The sequence below is a fragment of the Cydia pomonella genome, chromosome 11, assembly GCF_033807575.1.
Source record: "Cydia pomonella isolate Wapato2018A chromosome 11, ilCydPomo1, whole genome shotgun sequence".
Lineage (NCBI taxonomy): Eukaryota > Metazoa > Arthropoda > Insecta > Lepidoptera > Tortricidae > Cydia > Cydia pomonella.
In genome coordinates this window covers 14,308,531-14,327,670 of record NC_084713.1, presented here as the reverse complement: position 1 = coordinate 14,327,670, position 19,140 = coordinate 14,308,531, and the positions used below count along the sequence as shown (strand labels likewise).

Here is a 19,140-nt window from a genome sequence, read left to right as displayed (position 1 = left end):
TCAAATATATTGTGTGAAGCAAAGTAAGAGTGTATATATTAATGGCAACAATCATGGGACATTTAAGAGAAAAAATTAGTATTTTTGATATTTCACCGACATCTGTAAAATCTCTACTGCTTTATGGTTAAAAAGTTGAATGTCTAATTCATCCGCTATGTTTTCTATGTATTTAATGAAAGCTACTGCAATTGGTTTCAATATTATTAACCAATTAAAACGATGGTTTTTTGCTCCAATCATGGGATGTATGGTGTCATTAATTTTCAAGCTAATAAAAATCAATGAAAAATTAAACTTAAGCAGCTCTTTGGCTCTTTTTTATGGTAAAATATTGTCAGCGTTTAAAAACTGATGGTAAATACTTATTTTACATGATTTGTCTATATCATCCCACTACTGGTGACTGTTCCATTATAGGGGTGTGTACTATAAAACATTCATTTTGTAAAATATACTTAATGTTTTTAGGAATATTATCAGTATGTGTAGTCAAAATACTACTGTTTGGCAATAATTAATAGAATACGTATTGCGCGCTTGTTATGAGAAACCAACAAATTCGGAGAGAACTAATGAGGTAAGTTCTAATTTTGCATTTCTACTTGAAGGTAATGAAATTTAGCATATCAAACTGATATGTGAAATGCATATACATGTATATATGAATGTTGGAAAATCCATTGAACAAGTAAATAGACTAGGTATGTAAAGAGTTGCGCTTATTGTTCCTCTCTTAACCATTGATTGATCTTACCTAGGTTTAGTGCATGAATTGGTTGCGTTGATGACATTGTGCAGTTATTAATTAATCACTAGAACGCAGAGTTATTCTAATTGCAAAATTTTATCTGCAGACTAGTTAATACATGCAAAATATACACAATTCATTAAATAATTATAACAAGATGTGACGATCCGTCGGCTGTCAAAACTGGCGCGCTAAGTTTATGTTTTTAATTTTATCGATATAATTTTACCCAATAGGAGGTTGAGTTATGAGGCGTAGGTTCATATTATTAAATACTTTGTATGGACATCTTAATTTTATTTCACGTTATTCAATCACATTTTAGCAAAACAGACTAAATAAGAAAATAAATTTAATATTAAATCTGCAAAGAAAATTAAACCAAAAGAAGTTGATGAAGTAGACCTTTAAAATAATCTTGTAGTTATGCTGCAGTATTATATGTCTATGGCTGCAGTAAAGTATTTACAAAGCTAAAAAAATGCCTCAAGTTAAAAAAAAAAACAAGAAGGGTTGTGAAAATGTTTCAATCGGATACACGTGAACAAAATTCTTTGTAACCGCGGTATTCGCGTACTCGCACACAAGGCACATGTGGCAGATGCGGCTGAAAAATTAAAAAAGACCAAACCAAAGAGTCAGAAGTCAAAATGACACTCTGTTGTTGTTGACGGTTGATTTGTAATTCAAACGAGCCGATTGCTCAAGAATCGTATGCTATAATGAGCGAATCTTAGTACATTAGATGATATAAACTTGTGTATAGCGTATCCGAACTTATTTGCCAAACTGAACTGACACTGACAGATATTATTTTCTCATTCTCAGTTCTAGTTATAGTAAATATTATTAGTGATTCAATTCAATTCTGTTCCTTATTTTTTTACATAATATGTTGTATTTTAGATGTGGGCTGGTAATTTTAGCAACTACATACATTTTGTCGTAAGTATAATCAATATCTTATCTTATATCACTAAATCTGCGAAGAAACAACAATTTATACCAGAAGTGAATGTGCGATGTTTTTTTTCTTTAATAGTCTGCAATGGAATGTTAAGTACTTTTAATCGTAATTCTTTACGTATTTCGAGTAACAGCAGAATATAAATTAGTTTTACAGTTTGCTACAAATTAATAACAAATTCAATTGATGTTTATTATTACCTGGTTTCTTTGAGACTTTCACCAGTTTTGTATTCATTTAGACTTGTAGCCATATTTTGCTTAATTTTAATGTATTGTCTTTGCAGACTGTGTTCCCAAATTGCGAAAGAAACGAATTCCTTAGACACAGGATTTGCATTACTCTATGTGGCCAGCGGAGCTATAGGTATGTAAGTGGGATGTTTATGTGTTATGTAAAAGTTGACGAAATGTTAAGTTACTTAACTATTGCATTCCATTACAACTGAGTCATACTTTGCCATTGCAAGAAAATTTAAGTGGGTTGGAAACTCTGGTTAACTTTGGTAATGTTTGTGTGTGTAATTGTATTCAAGGTCTTCATTATAACTGTTGCATATATTATGAAAAAGTTTTCAATGTTAGCTAACCTTTCACTTAACATTACATTATATTAATTTGTATTCTACACAACTTATTTAATGGATGTAATTTTACTATATTTTTGTTGTAACAATAACACTTTCAAAACCATAAATTTATAGAAAAAAAAAATGCTGAACTGGATACTAAAATCCATTGACCCACAAGGATCACTATTATTTATTCAGACTATTAATCCTTTTATTCCACAATAATATTAGCAAAACATTTAATATTTGGATAAAATGAAATGTGCCAGTTGTAAGCAAAAGGTATCTTATTGTAAAATGAAGGTGTTACTGCAGCAAGATGCAACAAGCTTTTGCTTTGATTAACAATCAACAATGTGGTACCTTTTGCCTGCAAACATCACAAATACATATGCCTTGTTCTCTCTCATGATTGTTTTAGTTTATTTCACAGTAAGAACCTGCTTAATATGTTTATATGAAGGGAATCCTTTAACGGGTAAGGGGTCATCCATTCATTACATCACATGTTTAGGGGGAGGGACAGGGTCAAGAAAATGTGACATGTTGTGACTATAGGGAGAGGAGTCACCAACTTTGTGACGTCACTTTAACTTCATCAGTAACCAAAATTTTTTTTTTATTAGCTGTACAGTTAAATAACGAGTTTTTGGAACGATATTCGTTTTATTCATTTAATTTTCTTTCCTATTCGGTTTTGTGTTATAAAATGACTAATATTTCTTTTATCAAAAATATTTGTGTAATATATTATTAATATCTAACTTGATTTGCCGATTTCGTTGAAAACAAAATTGGCAAAAATGTGACACCACTCCAGGGGGAGGGGTTTTCCAAATGTGATCAAGTGTGACAAGGATGGGGGGTGGGATCAAAAAACCTCGAAATTCATGTCTCGTAATTAATGGATGACCCCTAACACTGAAAAAAATCCTCAATTCAAGCCTCATAGCCAATCTATTTATAGTCCTTATAATTAAAGTTGTATTGTTTTCCACTGTTGCTAAAGCCACCAAGGTTCCTTCAGAATAATATTAAGAAAGTTACACTGTGCTATACAAAATATCATTACTACTAATATCATCATATATGTGTGCTAACAATTTTTTCCAGCTGGCAAAATCATCTATGACCGTTACCGGCAGATCCACATACTAGGCTCACTAACACCCAACCCAAATGTGACTTCCTTCGCGAATAAGATATCTTCCCTCTCGGCCTCTCTCCTGTCGTTGGGCTTCCTGGTTTATTTGTTTTTATTTTTATTGAAGGTAACTAACATTCATATTTTATTGATTGTACAATCAGACCCAAATAGATATTGACAGCCAATTATGCTGTAACACTTATTTCTTACCATAGAAATAGGAATTTGTTGCAATATATTTTGTGTTTTTGCTGTCACTCTCTATTTACTATATCATGTTAGAGTGAATCAACTATTTCTTATCTTTCATCAGCCAGGGGACAATATCAGTTTAATCTGTATAATTTTTCAAAAGAACTGTTTTTCCTAATTCCATTAACATGCATGGTATATGGCCCATTATGGGAAGTTTGTGTAATTACCACAAACATGCTTATTTGGTTAATTTAAATGTCATATAACTGGGTCACCAGCAGTGGCAACATGGTTCCATTTTTATCACCTGTCACTATGCCCGTCACTTTCACGCTTACATACTTGTCAGACAACGAGTGACAAGAAAAAGTTGATTCACCCATTTATATATATATTACCATCCATACAGTCGATTCGTCAACCTTTTTGCAGAAAGGTGAAAGAGGTAAGGTCTTCTAATGAAATTATGAGAGTCGCTGTTTGCACCAAGACTAAAGTTATGGGCTACAGAATTGGCATAAACCAGGGGTTTTCAAACTTTTTGATCCAATGGTTTCACCGCACCGTAAATAAATCCATACCGGCTAGAACTTAGCTTTTATGGTTGCTGTCGTTCTCAAGGGCCAGTAGGGCTAAGATCGTGGCTCTTTATAAATTGTCGCCACGCACAACCTGTTTAAAAAAACCTGTTCACATGTCCGTCCGGGTTCTGGACACTAAAATCCGGGGTTTTCACGCGTCTTGTCCTGGTTTCCAAATTTTAGAGATGGCAACCGTACCCTAAGCCCAGTCATTTTACGGTTTTGCTAAACAGTAATTAGAAGTAAATTATATTTTATGTCTACAATCAGTAAAAAGTGAAAACGAAGAATCTGCGTATATCGAGACTTTGGCCTAGTAATTGAATGGTAGAGAATGCCACTGGTAGTGTCATTCTATTTCGGATGGATATATATTATAGGTACTATAATCCAATAGCGAGCAAAGCGTAGCGATGTTCTTACATTCAATTTGTTTGTATGAAGGAAATATACGAAGCGTAGCGTAGCGAAGTTCTTACAACAACAGTGTTGGCTTGGGGCACGTCCCGGCATTTTGATGTTTTTAAGCTGAACTATCAGAGGATAGTTTGATGGACAATAACTTAAGTAAATGTGTTCTAATTTAAATTATATTAGGTAAACGTGTAGTTGAGGGCATTATATTTTAGTTATTAAACTATGAGCATGCTCGATCACGGGGTTATGGAACTAGAAGAGCCCAGACGGCCCAAAAGCTATTTGTGAGGGGTTTTGCTATCCTGGTCAACTCCTTTAGAAGAAAGTAGATCAGTGGTGGGCAAACTTTCTTCATGGGGGGCCAGAAAATTTAAAAAATAGGAGACTAAATGCATTTTGATTTGAAACCGTTATGCCGCGAGTTATATACTAATTATTTGGAAGGACCGGCGGCGGGCCGGATGAAACCCTTGCGCGGGCCGGAGCTAGCCCGCGGGCCGTATTTTGCCCACCACTGGTGTAGATACATTGGTAGGGTAGGGATCGTGAGTTCTGTTCGGGGCGAACTACTAGTTAATATAATTATGATGTATCCTGAATGCGTCAATTACGCTGCAAAATAAAATTGAGCTATTATAAATAATTTCCGTTTCACCTTAGGTATATTAGGTATTAATCATAATTGCATCAATAAATTGCTTTGATAATTAGTTTAAGGAGGTGTTTGTCTGACGATTTGAAAGTGCTTATTTGTCAGACCTACTTAAACAAATAACATCTTGAATGTTGGTACTTACATACATAATAACGGGCCGCAAAATGACATACTATAAAAATACCAAATCAGTATACTTTGATATACCTACGCATTTATATGCAATTGTGATATAGGTACTTAGTTAATATAGGTAGGTTCATTCGATTTCTTCAGGTTCCCATGATAAGATCCTTACCTGATGACCAAGGCTCAGAAAAAAGTATCATTTTGAAATTATAACCGTCTTCCGTACAACAGAGTCAACAAAGACTTCTTTATACAAATGTCAACGATTACATATGCTCCAATGACGTCCGTAGACTGTGAACGAACATTTTCGACATAAATAGGTCTTCAATTATGGTTGTTTTCAAAATGACGGAGTTTTTTCCGAGTCTTTCTGATGATAGCTGGATCAACTGGGAAGTGACCCATGTCTACGAGGAAAACAACCATAAAGATATCGAACCCTAAAAAACAAAATCTCTGATGAAACCTCCTTTAAGTCAATTAAAAACGGAAATAACTGTTTTGCATGAGAGTGCATGGCGTATCTGCCTCAATGGTATGAAATAATTGAAATAAATTACGGTATATCTTGGCTTCGCAGTAAACTTCGCGTGTTAGTAATGGCCTGAAGAACACGCGACCAATATCATTAGGCATATCTCAAACCTCAAACATCTCGACTGGATAAAAACAATAGCTAATAGAGATACTTAAGATCTATGCACTTATACTTTCTTTCCTTGACTGAAATAGGTACTTAGGCGCGACGACGAGCGACTATTTGAGGCCGATATAAACAGCATGCGTCAACGGCTCCAGCTCCGTTGGCAGTAATACATCGCTTGCGTTGCATAGGTACTCGGAAGCTCGGACCGTACGCGGCACGCAATGCAAGCGATGTGTAGTATGAATTATCTGAAATTATTTTTTGGGCTCAAACCCTAAGCTGTTAAACTAAAGTTTCTTTTGTGCACCGCGGTGGCTACCTAATTTCTCATTAGTAAGAAGGAAAAAACCCGACAGACAATTCGTTCTACACATAATGGCTCAAAATGTAACAGCTTTTTGTGACATTCGAATATTCTTCTCCGAATGCTGTTACATGACTTTGAGTAGAACGCTAAAATTGTTGTGTATTCCCATCTGTGCCTGCCCCACGTGACCACCGCCATACAAGAGGCGGGCACAGGTGAAATTGATTTGTATGCAGCGCCTCCTATTCCCGTCTGTGCCCGGCGGGGACAGATGGGAATACACCAAATTGTCTTTTAAATGGGCTTGATCCTTCTCACTAGTGAAAAATTAGGTAGCCACCGCGGTGCACAATAAAAAGCATTTTGGGTCTTCAGACTTCAGACGGTCTTCTTTTCGTTTCCAGATTAGGGTCCGAGCAGAAATAATCATTTCAGAAAATTCGTACTATACTACGCACTGTCGCCATCAGATATAAAAAAAAAGCTTTTATTTCGGACCAGATATGCCTGTTATAAAAACAAAATATTTACATATAAATTAATTAAATTAAAATTATTAACTAAATTAAACGGTATGGCCTGGCCTTTTGTGTTATTTGTGTTCTCAGGCCAGTGAAGATCAAGGACAGACCGGACCTATTTAAATTAAAAGAAACAGCCAGGATTCTTATCATACACAGACGAGGTTAAATTATGGCTACTCGTAAAGTATGAAATAATTTTGTAAAACCGACCTATTTTTGTCTATATCATTAGGTAATGTAGATATGCCTATATCATATACTTAGGAGCAAAACTGTCCCAAAAGTAGCATATTAGTAGAATGTGGAGAAGTTGATTTCGATCAAGGGGGGGGGACACATGATTAATACATAACAGTACTCCTTGAAATTTTCTACAAATCCGCCTAACACATGATGTATTTGGCATTTACGGTTATTTTGTAATTTCGAATCGAAAAGTAGAAAAAAACACATTTTTATTTTTTCCAATATTTTTACGAGTATTTCCTCCTATGGAAACTCCAAATAGGGAACCATATATAATTAAGAAATTTTGCCACTATAAAATCATCATGAAATTGTTTTAATGGGGCATATTTTTGAAGTTACTTTAAGGTGACTTATAGTTCGGTGCAAAATTGTACCATTAAAAACAACAATAGAAAGTGTCTGTTAGATCAATGTTAAAGACGACTGTTATTCTGTGATAAATAGAAAACTATGTTCACGATTTAAACAGTTGAATCAGTTGATACCTCATTTTAGAGAGGCTAAATTTCTTAATTATGTATGGTTTCCTATTTGGAGTTTTCATAGGAGGAACTAGAAATATTGGAAAAAATAAAAATGTGTTTTTTTCTAGTTTTCAATTCGAAATTACAAAATAACCGTAAATGCCAAGTACATCATATGTTAGGCCGATTTGTAGAAAATTTCAAGGGGTACTGTTATTTATTAACCATCTGCCCTTCTCCTTGATCGACATCAACTTCTCCAAATTCTACTGATATTCTACTATTGGGACAGTTTTGCTCCTTAGTGTATGTAAATTTTATGTAAATGTCCCAGTCCTGATCCTGAACAATCTCCTATTACTTAAATTTCAAGCAAAAAGGTGGTAAACGGGCTGTCAACTATTGGAATTAAACTATCAAACACTAGGAGATTTACCTTACCTACGCGTAAGGTGAGGAAGTAATGTGGAGAAGACCGTTTTTAAAATTTTTGGTTGGGAAGACCGTCATAGGGTAAGAGCTCTCGTATTTGTTAACACGCTTTTATTAGGTCGACCTGTATGTAACTAACTATGTAATGGAATCTAAGGTAACTAATTTAACCATCTTCCAAGAATCGTAGCGTCATGAAAATTGGCAGCTGTATGTAGTTAGTATTACTGATCTGATAGTGGAGCCGGAAGATATAAACTGGAACTTCATGATGGAACATCGTATCATAGCTGTGTTTGGATTTGTTAGAAAAGTCTCGTAATGAACTTTGACCACGATTAGGCTTCAAGGTCTGAAGATGAAGCCGCAAGATAGGCACTGGCATTCCATGATGGAATATCGTATCATAGTTGTTAGATACGTAGATATGGACACAAGTGAAGGAAGTTCCTGAGGCGGTGTCCACGGAACGGGCTTGACTCGAGCTGGCGCTGGTCGCATTTGTCCCATCCTCGTCGCCACTGTTAGATACGTAGATATGGACACAAGTGAAACAACCGGTAGCTAGTTATGCACTGGTTTATTCACGTATAGGGATCGTGGTGGGCGCAGCCACGCACACATGCAAGCATACGCTAGTTGTATATATAACAATAGTCGTGTTTGCACTTGTGAGAAAGGTCACGTAATGGATTTTCTATAAAGGCGTGTTTTTCTAGTGTTTTTTTTAACTATTACTTTATATACATATCTGCTTCGCTCAGACATATAGAAAGGAAGAGCTTCGCTCCTGCTCTACTGACCTTCTGTAGGTGAAGTATGTGTACAAATTCAAGAGTTAGAAGTGACCTAAGAGCACGTAGACGGTCTTGCCTAATAGACCGTCTTCTCCACATTGACCTTATATTTTTTATGGTTAAATCTTGTCTACATATAGAGCAGAAATAGACGGTTTCGCGGTGTTGAAAGTAGTGTTATTAAAGTATTTATTTTGTGTTCCAGGTTGATAGTTATGGCCTGACGGCGCTGAGTATTTTTATATGCGGATTCGGCACGTTATACATATGGATGCAGGTTAGTTATTACTACTTATAATATATGTTAATATCTGGAAGACCGACCTTTGCTCGGAAAACTCAAAATGCGTGTTTCTCAGAGATAAGATCGATTTTTTGCCCCCATAAACCTCCATATAGCAAATTTCATAGAAATCGTTACAGCCGTTTCCGAGGTCCCCAAAATATATAAATAGGTATACAATAGTTGTTCGTTTAAATGTATAAGAGTCTGGCTTACGAGGATAGGCTCCAGTACCTTTGTACACTGAAAAAAAATAGATAGCCGAACTGGTTTTGTAACTTTACTAAATAACTAAACTACGGTTATAAGAAAATAAACTTTGCATAAATTTACAAACTTATTTTGTAGTGTATACCCAGCCACTGAACACTGATAGCCAAACACGGTTTTGTAACATATAACACATAGTTCGCAAGTCCCAATTTTTGTGTAAACAGTAACCAAAATTTTGTTACAGTTATGCAAACCATTTCTTTCAGTGTAGGAACAAATAAACATTCCCAAAATGTTTTTTTTTTTTTTTTTAATAAACACCAATCATCCATCCAACCAACCAACCAACCAATCAACCAACGAAACTTGTAATAATTTTTTTCTTTACGTAATATAGGGGGGGACGGGGGGGGGGGACGGGGTCAGCCTATTCTTATTTTTTCTTACAGGAGTGGGTGGGGGCCAAAAACTTCCAAAAATCTTCTTATTTATTTGCGCCTTTTCTGTGGTTAAGCCCATGGCATTCGTCTGTTATGTCACGTTTACATCGTCTGACTAATCGCAGCATATTTTTTATCGCGTGCAAGGTAATTTGGTTGACCCATTGGCCTACATGGTCAAGCTGACTCTCCTATAAGAACTGCTATTGCTCTTAATACATAATAGGATGGTATTACAAGATATTTTTAAACATGCAATGTTTTATTATAAGTGCCTATTGCACCAATCGTTGGTACCTAATCGTAATTATGATTGAAAAAGAAAAAAATACCTTATGAGATTTTATGTATTATTCCCCAGTCGTGTGAAAGGTATATATGTTGCGCAATTTACATTATATTTTTAATTATCTGCGATGATCGACATATAACATGTTTTTTTTTTTAATTTTAAAAATGTATAGGTCATATTGCGAAAATTACGAAATACATATTTTAGGTATCTGTTCCATATAAAAATAAAAATAATACACCATTTTGAAAAACCGGCCAAGGCGACCAGCATGATGCTCCGTGGTTCCGTACGGAGGGAACGTTCGTCCCACTGAACAAACTTAAAAGGGGCTTTTATTAGATTTACTATATGGGCATAGCACAAAATAGTGAGTTGCAGTTGACTACGGAATCCTTAAATAAGTAAAATAAATAAATATTATTGGGACATTCTTACACAATTTGATTAAGTCCCATGGTAAGCTCAAGAAAGCTTGTGTTATGGATAATCAGACAACGATATATATATATAGGCATTATGATTATTTCAGTGCTTCAGTGACAACTTTGTCTCCGGAAAGTTGTTATCTAAATAGCTAAACTATATCTACCGTACTTTTCGTTTCAGAGCCTGATCACGACATACCTCTCGACTTTGTACTACGACAAGGGTCTAACGACTCTCCGACAATACCTCGCCAACGTGAGCTTCCTCGTATTACTTGTTATGGCGATATTCGGCACACTCGTCTCCGTTCTACCTAAAGGTAAGTTAATGACTAAAATTCGACAGCTTTCGACTTTGTAAGGAACGAGTCTTCGACAATACCTCGCCAACGTGAGCTTCCTCGTATTACTTGTTATGGCGTTATTCGGCACACTCGTCTCCGTTCTGCCTAAAGGTAAGCTAATGACTAAAATTCGACAGCTTTCGACTTTGTAAGGAACGAGTCTTCGACAATACGTCGCCAACGTGACCTTGCTCGTATTACTTGTTATGGCGTTATTCGGCACACTCGTCTCCGTTCTGCCTAAAGGTAAGTTAATGACTAAAATTCGACAGCTTTCGACTTTGTAAGGAACGAGTCTTCGACAATACCTCGCCAACGTGTGCTTCCTCGTATTACTTGTTATGGCGATATTTGGCACACTCGTCTCCGTTCTGCCTAAAGGTAAGTTAATGACTAAAATTCGACAGCTTTCGACTTTGTATTTGTAAGGAACGAGTCTTCGACAATACCTCAGCAACGTGAGCTTCCTCGTATTACTTGTTATGGCGATATTCGGTACACTCGTCTCCGTTCTGCGTAAAGGTAGATTTATGACTAAAATTCGACAGCTTTAGATTTTGTGAGAAACGAGTCTTCGACAGCAGGCGCGGCGTCCACACAGAGCGAGCGAGGCAATTTCCTCATGCTCGGCCGAGGCGCGTCTACACTGGCCGTTTATTAAATTTCGGGCCTGCAGTAGCAATGACGTCATCACTCTTCAGTGATACCACTACAACCAAATTATCAGAAAATTTTGTGGTATTTATTTTATTTGTTTCATTTTTTTAGGGTAGTAAAATTATTGTTTGTATAGTTTAATATTATACAAAAATAATTGTTTAATTACCTTAAATAATTAAATAAATCAAAATATCCCTAAAATAAATAGACAATTGTTGTAAAAATATTAAATATATTAATATCACAATGGTCACTCTTTAGTAATGTTTTAACCTTTTAGTTATAAAATATACATCAGTATCATGATTGTTTCCCTATTCTGGCCCTTAGTCTTTAAAATTCTGTTTTTCGAATTTTGCCATGTCCAACCGTAACGGACAGTTACACTTTACGGTTCAATTTGTAATGGTTAATGGTCAATTCTAATTAACGTTCGGTCAACACTGCAACTAGCCATCCGACCATTGGTGACCAGCGAGAAGCGATGACCGAGTTTTTTTCGCGAGCGAGTCTGTAACTAAACGGTGGTTTACCTCGCGCGTTTATGTCTTTTGTCTACTGAGAAACTTACCAATTTTCATTAATTATTTAGGTTTTCTAGTAAAAAAAGTATTATTTTTGATGACTCGTCGAAAAAGGATTTTATACTCGTACAATAGTGATATAATCAAGCTTTTCTATCTCGTGCCTTACTTAGGAAACTCAGCAAGCTTCGTTGCTTAAACACGGTACTCTACTGAAAAGCTCTCTATTATATCACGATTGTATAAAATACTATTTTAACACTACTAATTTTACTTTTGTGTGGTTTGCAGGTGGAACGCGCGGAGTGCACGCCTGTCTTGTTATCACTTCCATGTGTAGTTACGTGTTGACTGCTATATTTTGCGTCTTTATACTGTCTTTTGAAAAAGAATACGAATATTTTTCTGATGTAAGTATGATTTGATTTGATTACTTGTTATTTAGATTCTTTAATTCAACTCGCACCACATTTTGACGACCGGTTTGGCCTAGTGGGTATATAGTGACCCTGCCTACGAAGCTGATGGTCCCGGGTTCAAATCCTAGTCAGGGCATTTATTTGTGTGATGAGCATGAATATCTGTTCCTGAGTCATGGGTGTTTTCTATGTATTTAAGTATTTATAAATATTTATATATTATATATATCGTTGTCTAAGTACCATCAACACAAGCCTTATTGAGCTTACTGTGGGACTTAGTCAATTTGTGTAATAATGTCCTATAATATTTATTTATTTATTTGTAAAAAGTCTCAAACTTGCAAGCGCTTGTCTTTTGTCATAATTTTTCTATGAAATTCTGTGACGCGGTATCGTGACTGTGGGAGGCAGAGGTAGCTTTTTTACCGACGCGATATGAGTTGATAAGCCAATCCATAATCGTTACGATAAGAAAATCGATTGTGACTGGATCATACCAGTTGCCAGCCAGCCCGGAGACCGTATTGGAGAGTAACAAAGATTGTTCATGAATCACTCTGTACGATTTTCCTCACCATTCGAATTGGCATTTTGAGAGATGATTTAAGTCTCCCGGTCTCCCCTTTATAAGTTTTATAATTATAACTATAGTGTATTTATTCCATATTTGACATTTTCAGGTATTTTCTTAAAACACATATTATAAAATTAATTAAAAACGAACTTAACCCGTTACTGCATGTCATTAAATTATTTGTTTTTTGAGTTTGGTTTTGGTTTGTTAATAGAGTTAAATATAATAACTGCCATATATGGCTTCCTATGCGGTAAGGTTAAGGGGGCGTCCATTAATTCCGTGAGGTATTTTTCTCTCCCTTCCCCCTCTCAATTATAGTAAGATTTTTCTCTACCCACACCCTTAGCTCACGTGAGATCTTGCAAAATTTGTATTTCGTGTGTATGTGTGTTGGATTAAAAAAAAAAACAGAATTTTCAGAATAATGGGTATATGGGTGTTGTATAGGGGTAATATGGGTCGTAAGAGTGTAAACTGAAAAAACACTTAGTCACTCGGCCAATCACATAATTCCATAGCCGTGCGCGTTTGAGGGTCTGCCATCTTGTGACCTGAATCGAAAACATAAACTATACATTGACACTTCACGTCAAAGTAAGTGAGGCTCTCTACAGTTCACGTTTTCTTGTGCATTGTAGGTTCTGCCTTGAAACTTGACGTTTACACTTTGCGCCCTTGACATTTAAACCCAATAAACAGGGGGCTCCTGTGCTGCCCCCTACAGCTCATGCACGCTCCCTATAGATACAATATGAGTATGCTCTACCTTATTGCCGAAAGATCGCGTCACTTGGTTTTTGTCTACATTATTTTAAGATCCATATTAAATAAACTGCCTAGTCGTCGTTACTTACATTTAATCTACTTTTCCAGGGTTTACGGTCGGAGATGCTGCTAGACGACGCTTGTTCAGTAACAAGCGCATCTTTCTCGGACATTAGCATATTTGGGACCCAACAATCGAACGCGAGTACAATCCTCATAAAGGGTAACCCCAGCTCCGCCAAGACATCCTGACCCGCGGCCGTGCCGACCGGCACGATACTACACGCCACAGCGCCCTCTCTCATATACGGCAGCTTTGGTAAAACTAAAATAAATCTAGTTAAGTGTGTTGAAGAAAAAAATGAACTATTATCGCCCGAAAGCGATGTTCACATAGATAACGACAGTGGCATGTCTTCCGCAGAGACGGACGAGTCACTAAAATACGACCTAAGTAAGAATGTAAATAAAATAAGCAATGATGTAATAAAGTGCCTAACCGAACCACAATTCGACGCTAAATGGAATGAGATTCCGTGTTGTTCAAACAATGTTAGTATAAGTGTTGTTGATACCTCAGGGTTGGAGTTAGATGCTGATACGGACAATCAGATATCTATTGTGATAGAGGCATCGGATGCCGACGAGGATAAGATAGGTACAAATTGTGATAATGTCCCTAGTGTAGGTTCGAGCCAAAATGTAGTTCCTGTGAGCAACGAGCTGATGACGAGAGAGAGCCAGAAGCTGGTGAGTTTGTCTCTGTCTATCTTGCTGGCTGCGTTGCTGCAAGCCATGCGCTGTTTCGCCCAGTTTCTAGAGGATATTGTTGTACCGCAGCGGTAAACTCTGTTCTCAGTTTCCGGATACTAAAGTGTTTTTTTTTTGTGTTAACCATTTGAACGCCATACCTATAGTGCGCGGCGCGTCATTGTGAACCTTATCGAAATGCACGAAGATTGATATTGGGTTGTAGCCGTGCGCGTAGTTTGACGTCTGGCGGTTTAAGGCTTAAATGTTAAGATCAATATCTGTTACGTTTAAAGTATTAATTGTTTTACAATACGAACATTACTCGTTTTAGGAGTATAAAAAGTTGATTTAACTTATTGCACTGTGAAATTCGAATGTCCAAATGCGAATATAAGGGAATATGTACAGTCAGCGTCAAATACTTTGTAGCATCCAAAGTAGCCAAATAATTCGGTACACCATATATTTAGTATGGTGTACCGAACTATTTGGGCACTTTGACTGCTACGAAGTATTTGACGCTGACTGTACTTGTTATTATCATTCCTAATTAGAAAAAAAATCTATAACTACATATCATTTGTAAGAAGTGTTGAGAAATGTTGTCTACTGGTCCAAATGCATTACTTGAAAATAGTTTTGGCGCACTGCCCATACGCGGATCGGAGAAACAGGACACGACCTGCGCACATTCGCATTCGCAAAACATTCGCTTCATTTGATGCGAGTGGGAATGTCGATGCGAATGTTCAAAGTGATGCGAATATTCGCATATACGAATGCGAATATTCGTGACATCCCTTAGCTCATAATACCTAACCAATGTCGTGCTAATTGTGTCATGAGCATATCCCGAACATACGGAGGCAATTAAGGTTTGATAATAGGTGTGCTACTCAGCAGCGGTGCCACCCTATTCAAAATTAATGAATTATATGATAAAATTACCTAAAACGTACTAATGTTTATGGCTGTACCTGTACCAGGGAGCGAAATAATGCGCATTGAAAGTGGCGCCGCTGGTGAACATACTCTGTAGCGGCGCCACTTAGTACACATAGATATAAATGATATTAGCTATTTTTTTCTTATATAAATTCATGTACTACTGCTGTTTATTACGTACGTATTGAAAATAATCATTAAAATCATTAAGTAGTAATTTTATTTACTTTCATTAATTCCGTGAGCGTCAGGATGGCGGGTGGACCTGAGCGAATTTCAACGAAATATTTATAACTGAACTATCTTGCTCGGTGATACGGGTTAATTAGGATTATCAAAAGAAGTTAATAGTGCTTTAGGGGTGCCTAAGTGCTTATGCAACACTTATTACGTTCAGCAGTCAGAAGTTCGAAAAAGGAATTTGCAAATTGATTGTGGCAGCGAGTCAATTACATTATATATCATTTGGCTGTATTAATTTTACCTCTATTCGAGTTTGCAATTTCTATAAGACATTTTAGTATCTGGAAACTATAAATACTTATAGTTAAGTAATATTGTATTCCATTGCATTTTTTGGTGCAGCATTGATTAGTTTTTAATTGAATTGTGTAATACGTAAACGTATGTCAATATAATATACTTGAATACCCCCTTGTAAGTAGGTATGGTTTTGTTAATCTCAATAAAGTGATCTACTTTTAAATATATCTTGTTGTTTAGTGTTACACACCTTGTAGGGTCTGCTGCAGACGCACTGCAAAAAATAACTAATTGACTTATGCCGTCGGTAACGGTACATCGATAAAATAAAGCACAAGTACATCACTTCATCATCATCGCCATGGGCGTCGTTTATATGACTGATGGCCAAGGGGTGGGGGGAGAAGAGCATATTTATATTCTCTAGGCCCCCCCTTGACGACGACCATGCTTGTTGCCACTATTGACACTACGGGCGGTAGTTAAAGTTAAGCGTCACGACGTCCGTTATCGTCACGACAAGTGAAATTAGAATATGCCTGCTGCAAATCAAGCATGCCATTAGTATTTCAATAAATAAAAAAAATATCATGGTCATTTTAGAAACGGTATTATTGTGGCTCTATCACTGACAGAAGCGGAGTACATGTCAGCAGATCAGTAGTATATCTGCTAAGTATAAAACGCATGTAATATTGGTTAAAGGATATAATCGATTTATAAGCGAAAGTATGTTAAAAAATGCATTGATATGACTGGTGTAGTTATTGAATATGATTTAATTTCTAATATTATTACTTCAACTTTGGTTAGTAAGACTTCTCAAGTACACTCAAATACTTTTTTTATTTTGATTAGTACGACTTTCCTTTAGTGGCCGATCGTTGGATGTTAAGCGTCCTACTGTGACATTGAAAAAGTAATGTAAATATGCGTAGTGTTATAGCAATTTATCAATCGTATATATATGCCAATTGCCAAGGGAAGGAGGGTTAAGACGGTTTAGTTACACTAAAACTCCAAATAATTAATAATAATTTAATAAATTACAGATACACAATACATCTATTCACACACATCAAATAAATTAATGAGGTTAAATAGGTCATAACCTAGCCGACTACTTATTGTCTGAACGTGCGTTCACTATCCTACAGCGAGGCTTCGTTGATCACTGTAATGAGTCTGTTGTTGGCGTTATGGCACTTCTTCTTCCACTTGAGGGAGTTCTGCGGGAGGTCGGGCGAGCACGGCCGGTCGGGCGAGGCGGCGCGCGGCGGCGAGTTGGCCACGACGATGGACCAGCGCCGGCTGCGGCGCTCGCTCATGGTCGGCAGCTCCGCTATGAGGTTGTTCTCGTATTCGCTTAGCATTAGGTAGTTTTCGACCTGGGGAAACAGAACGGCGTTAGTACAACCTTTTTTTTATATTGGGCGGCGAGGCGTCCTGTTGCCACAAAATAATAGACGTGCAGTTTTATTAGTTAATGCCGTCATATGAGCTTAAATCAAAAGGTAACCGGAGAACTACAAAGATACTCGTACCACAATACATACCTATTATCAAACGGACGCCCTTAATTTTATCTCTTAAGTATGTATTTAGATTTTAGGGGTTAAAACCATGTTAAAACTTAATTGCTGTACTTAATATGCCATTTTAATTTGGGACTAGATTATCTTTGTAAGTGATAGTAGTGGTATGTATATCTCATAGCGATAACCAATTCTACTTGGTCAACTGTGTAGGTAGGTAGGCTTCATTCATGAAATGTTCACTTCTAATGAAATGTCAATATAAGTTTGAACAAGATCTGTCTAAGGTAAATTTCGATTCAACGCGAATATTATATTACGACCCCAAACGAAGTTGACATCACCATGCATGCGACATCCCTACATGTTACTGCTTACCATCAATGAGCTGTAGATAAAGCACATATATAACTTATATAAGTATATATCTACGACCAGACTTTTAGCACGTTACCTTATCACAATTAGTAATGCAGCCCCCGCCGTAATCCACGTCTTAAAGCGGATGCTTTCGGCTTGTCCAGGTCCAGGTCGAGAACCAGTCCTCGCTGATGTAAGTCTACTGTTGGCACGTTACCTTATTAGAACTAGTTATGCATTCTCCGCCGCAGTCCAGGTCTTAAAGCAGATGCTTCCGGTATGTCTAGGTCGGGGACCAGTCCTTGCTGATGCAGGTCTACTGTTGGCACGTTACCGTATTACAACTAGTAATGCAATCCCCGCTGCAGTCCAGGTCTTAAAGCAGATGCTTCCGGTATGTCCAGGTCGGGGGTCCTTGCTGATGCTGGTCTACTGTTGGCACGTTACCTTATTACAACTAGTAATGCAATCCCCGCCACAGTCCAGATCCTCGAGCAGGTGCTCAGGTATGTCCAGGTCGAGGTCGAGGTCCAGCCCGCCCTCCTCGCTGATGCAGGTGAGCTCTGGAGGCACGTTGGGCGGCGGGGAGCCGAGGCTGCCGGGCCCGATGCTGTCCAGAAGGAAGTCTCGGCCCGTGCGGCCGGGGGCGACTAATTCTGCTCCTAGAACTGAGACAGAGCAAGGTTAATGGTTCACGTATCAAAATTAGATCAATATCAAAATTGTTTTTGAAAAGTCCGCGCGCGAGCACCGGTTAACCGAAACTTCGTTGACCTGACAGTTGCGCTTACTCAGGCGCTAAATCCTAGTTACAATGTAACTTGGTAAGATGGAAAATCAGTTGCCTGGTTCCGGTATCCTAACAAACGTATCAAGTATATCGCTGTACCTACAGGTGTAAATGGTGTAAGCAATTGTGGCGCGCGGTTGTTTTATGGGATAAAAGCCATGCGTCTGCCGCACACAAATTTTAAATCAGGTAGTCTAATGACTGTATACTGTGTTACGTGGCAAACGCAGCGGAAAGGGCATTGTCATGTTTCCTATATTCCGTGATCGCGTGCGTTCAACGCTGCGTTTATCGCATAAAACAACCGCGCGCTTTACCCCCTTATTTATAAAATATTACAGGCCTCAATTAGTTTATTTATAAGTATCTTATCCTTTTCTTACAAATACATAACTCAAAATGAGGCTTGTAATGCGTTTTTGAATAACGCCATAAAGCCATAATTAAATATTTCTCATTTATCTATTCAGGTTCCATTGGTTTATATGTAT

General features: G+C 37.2%; 3 protein-coding genes across 6 annotated transcripts in view; 1 reads left to right on the top strand and 2 right to left on the bottom strand.

Moving 5' to 3' along the window:
- The window catches only part of LOC133522951 (DNA mismatch repair protein Msh2), a 43,657-nt gene extending 42,557 nt beyond the window's left edge, over positions 1 to 1,100 (bottom strand). Inside the window, exon 1 of the mRNA XM_061858454.1 lies at positions 758 to 1,100. Coding sequence (XP_061714438.1) covers positions 758 to 794 — 37 coding nt within the window. The 5' untranslated portion in view covers positions 795 to 1,100. The remainder of the gene's footprint in view (positions 1 to 757) is intronic.
- Positions 1,101 to 1,521: 421 nt separating this feature from the next.
- LOC133522947 (uncharacterized) lies at positions 1,522 to 14,198 on the top strand. Its single transcript, XM_061858447.1, has 7 exons — positions 1,522 to 1,696; positions 2,005 to 2,084; positions 3,403 to 3,560; positions 9,041 to 9,112; positions 10,673 to 10,811; positions 12,311 to 12,429; positions 13,892 to 14,198. The coding sequence occupies exons 1-7, from the start codon at positions 1,644 to 1,646 to the stop codon at positions 14,033 to 14,035; spliced, it is 765 nt and encodes a 254-aa protein (XP_061714431.1). The 5' UTR covers positions 1,522 to 1,643; the 3' UTR covers positions 14,036 to 14,198.
- Positions 14,199 to 16,988: 2,790 nt separating this feature from the next.
- Positions 16,989 to 19,140, bottom strand: part of LOC133522938 (monocarboxylate transporter 10-like) — a 231,998-nt gene continuing 229,846 nt past the window's right edge. For all 4 annotated transcript variants that reach the window (XM_061858431.1, XM_061858432.1, XM_061858433.1 and 1 more), the window contains 2 exons: positions 18,307 to 18,527; positions 16,989 to 17,352 (listed from right to left, as the gene is read on the bottom strand). In XM_061858431.1, coding sequence (XP_061714415.1) covers positions 17,116 to 17,352; positions 18,307 to 18,527 — 458 coding nt within the window. In that variant the 3' untranslated portion in view covers positions 16,989 to 17,115. The remainder of the gene's footprint in view (positions 17,353 to 18,306; positions 18,528 to 19,140) is intronic.

What these genes read in the sequence shown, in the direction of transcription:
- LOC133522947 (XM_061858447.1), top strand. Translation starts at nt 1,644, where the DNA reads ATGTTGTATTTTAGATGTGGGCTGGTAATTTTAGCAACTACATACATT. An exon ending in GCAACTACATACATTTTGTC is followed by an intron (nt 1,697 to 2,004) that starts GTAAGTATAATC and finishes TTGTCTTTGCAG; the next exon opens with ACTGTGTTCCCAAATTGCGA. An exon ending in AATACGAATATTTTTCTGAT is followed by an intron (nt 12,430 to 13,891) that starts GTAAGTATGATT and finishes CTACTTTTCCAG; the next exon opens with GGTTTACGGTCGGAGATGCT.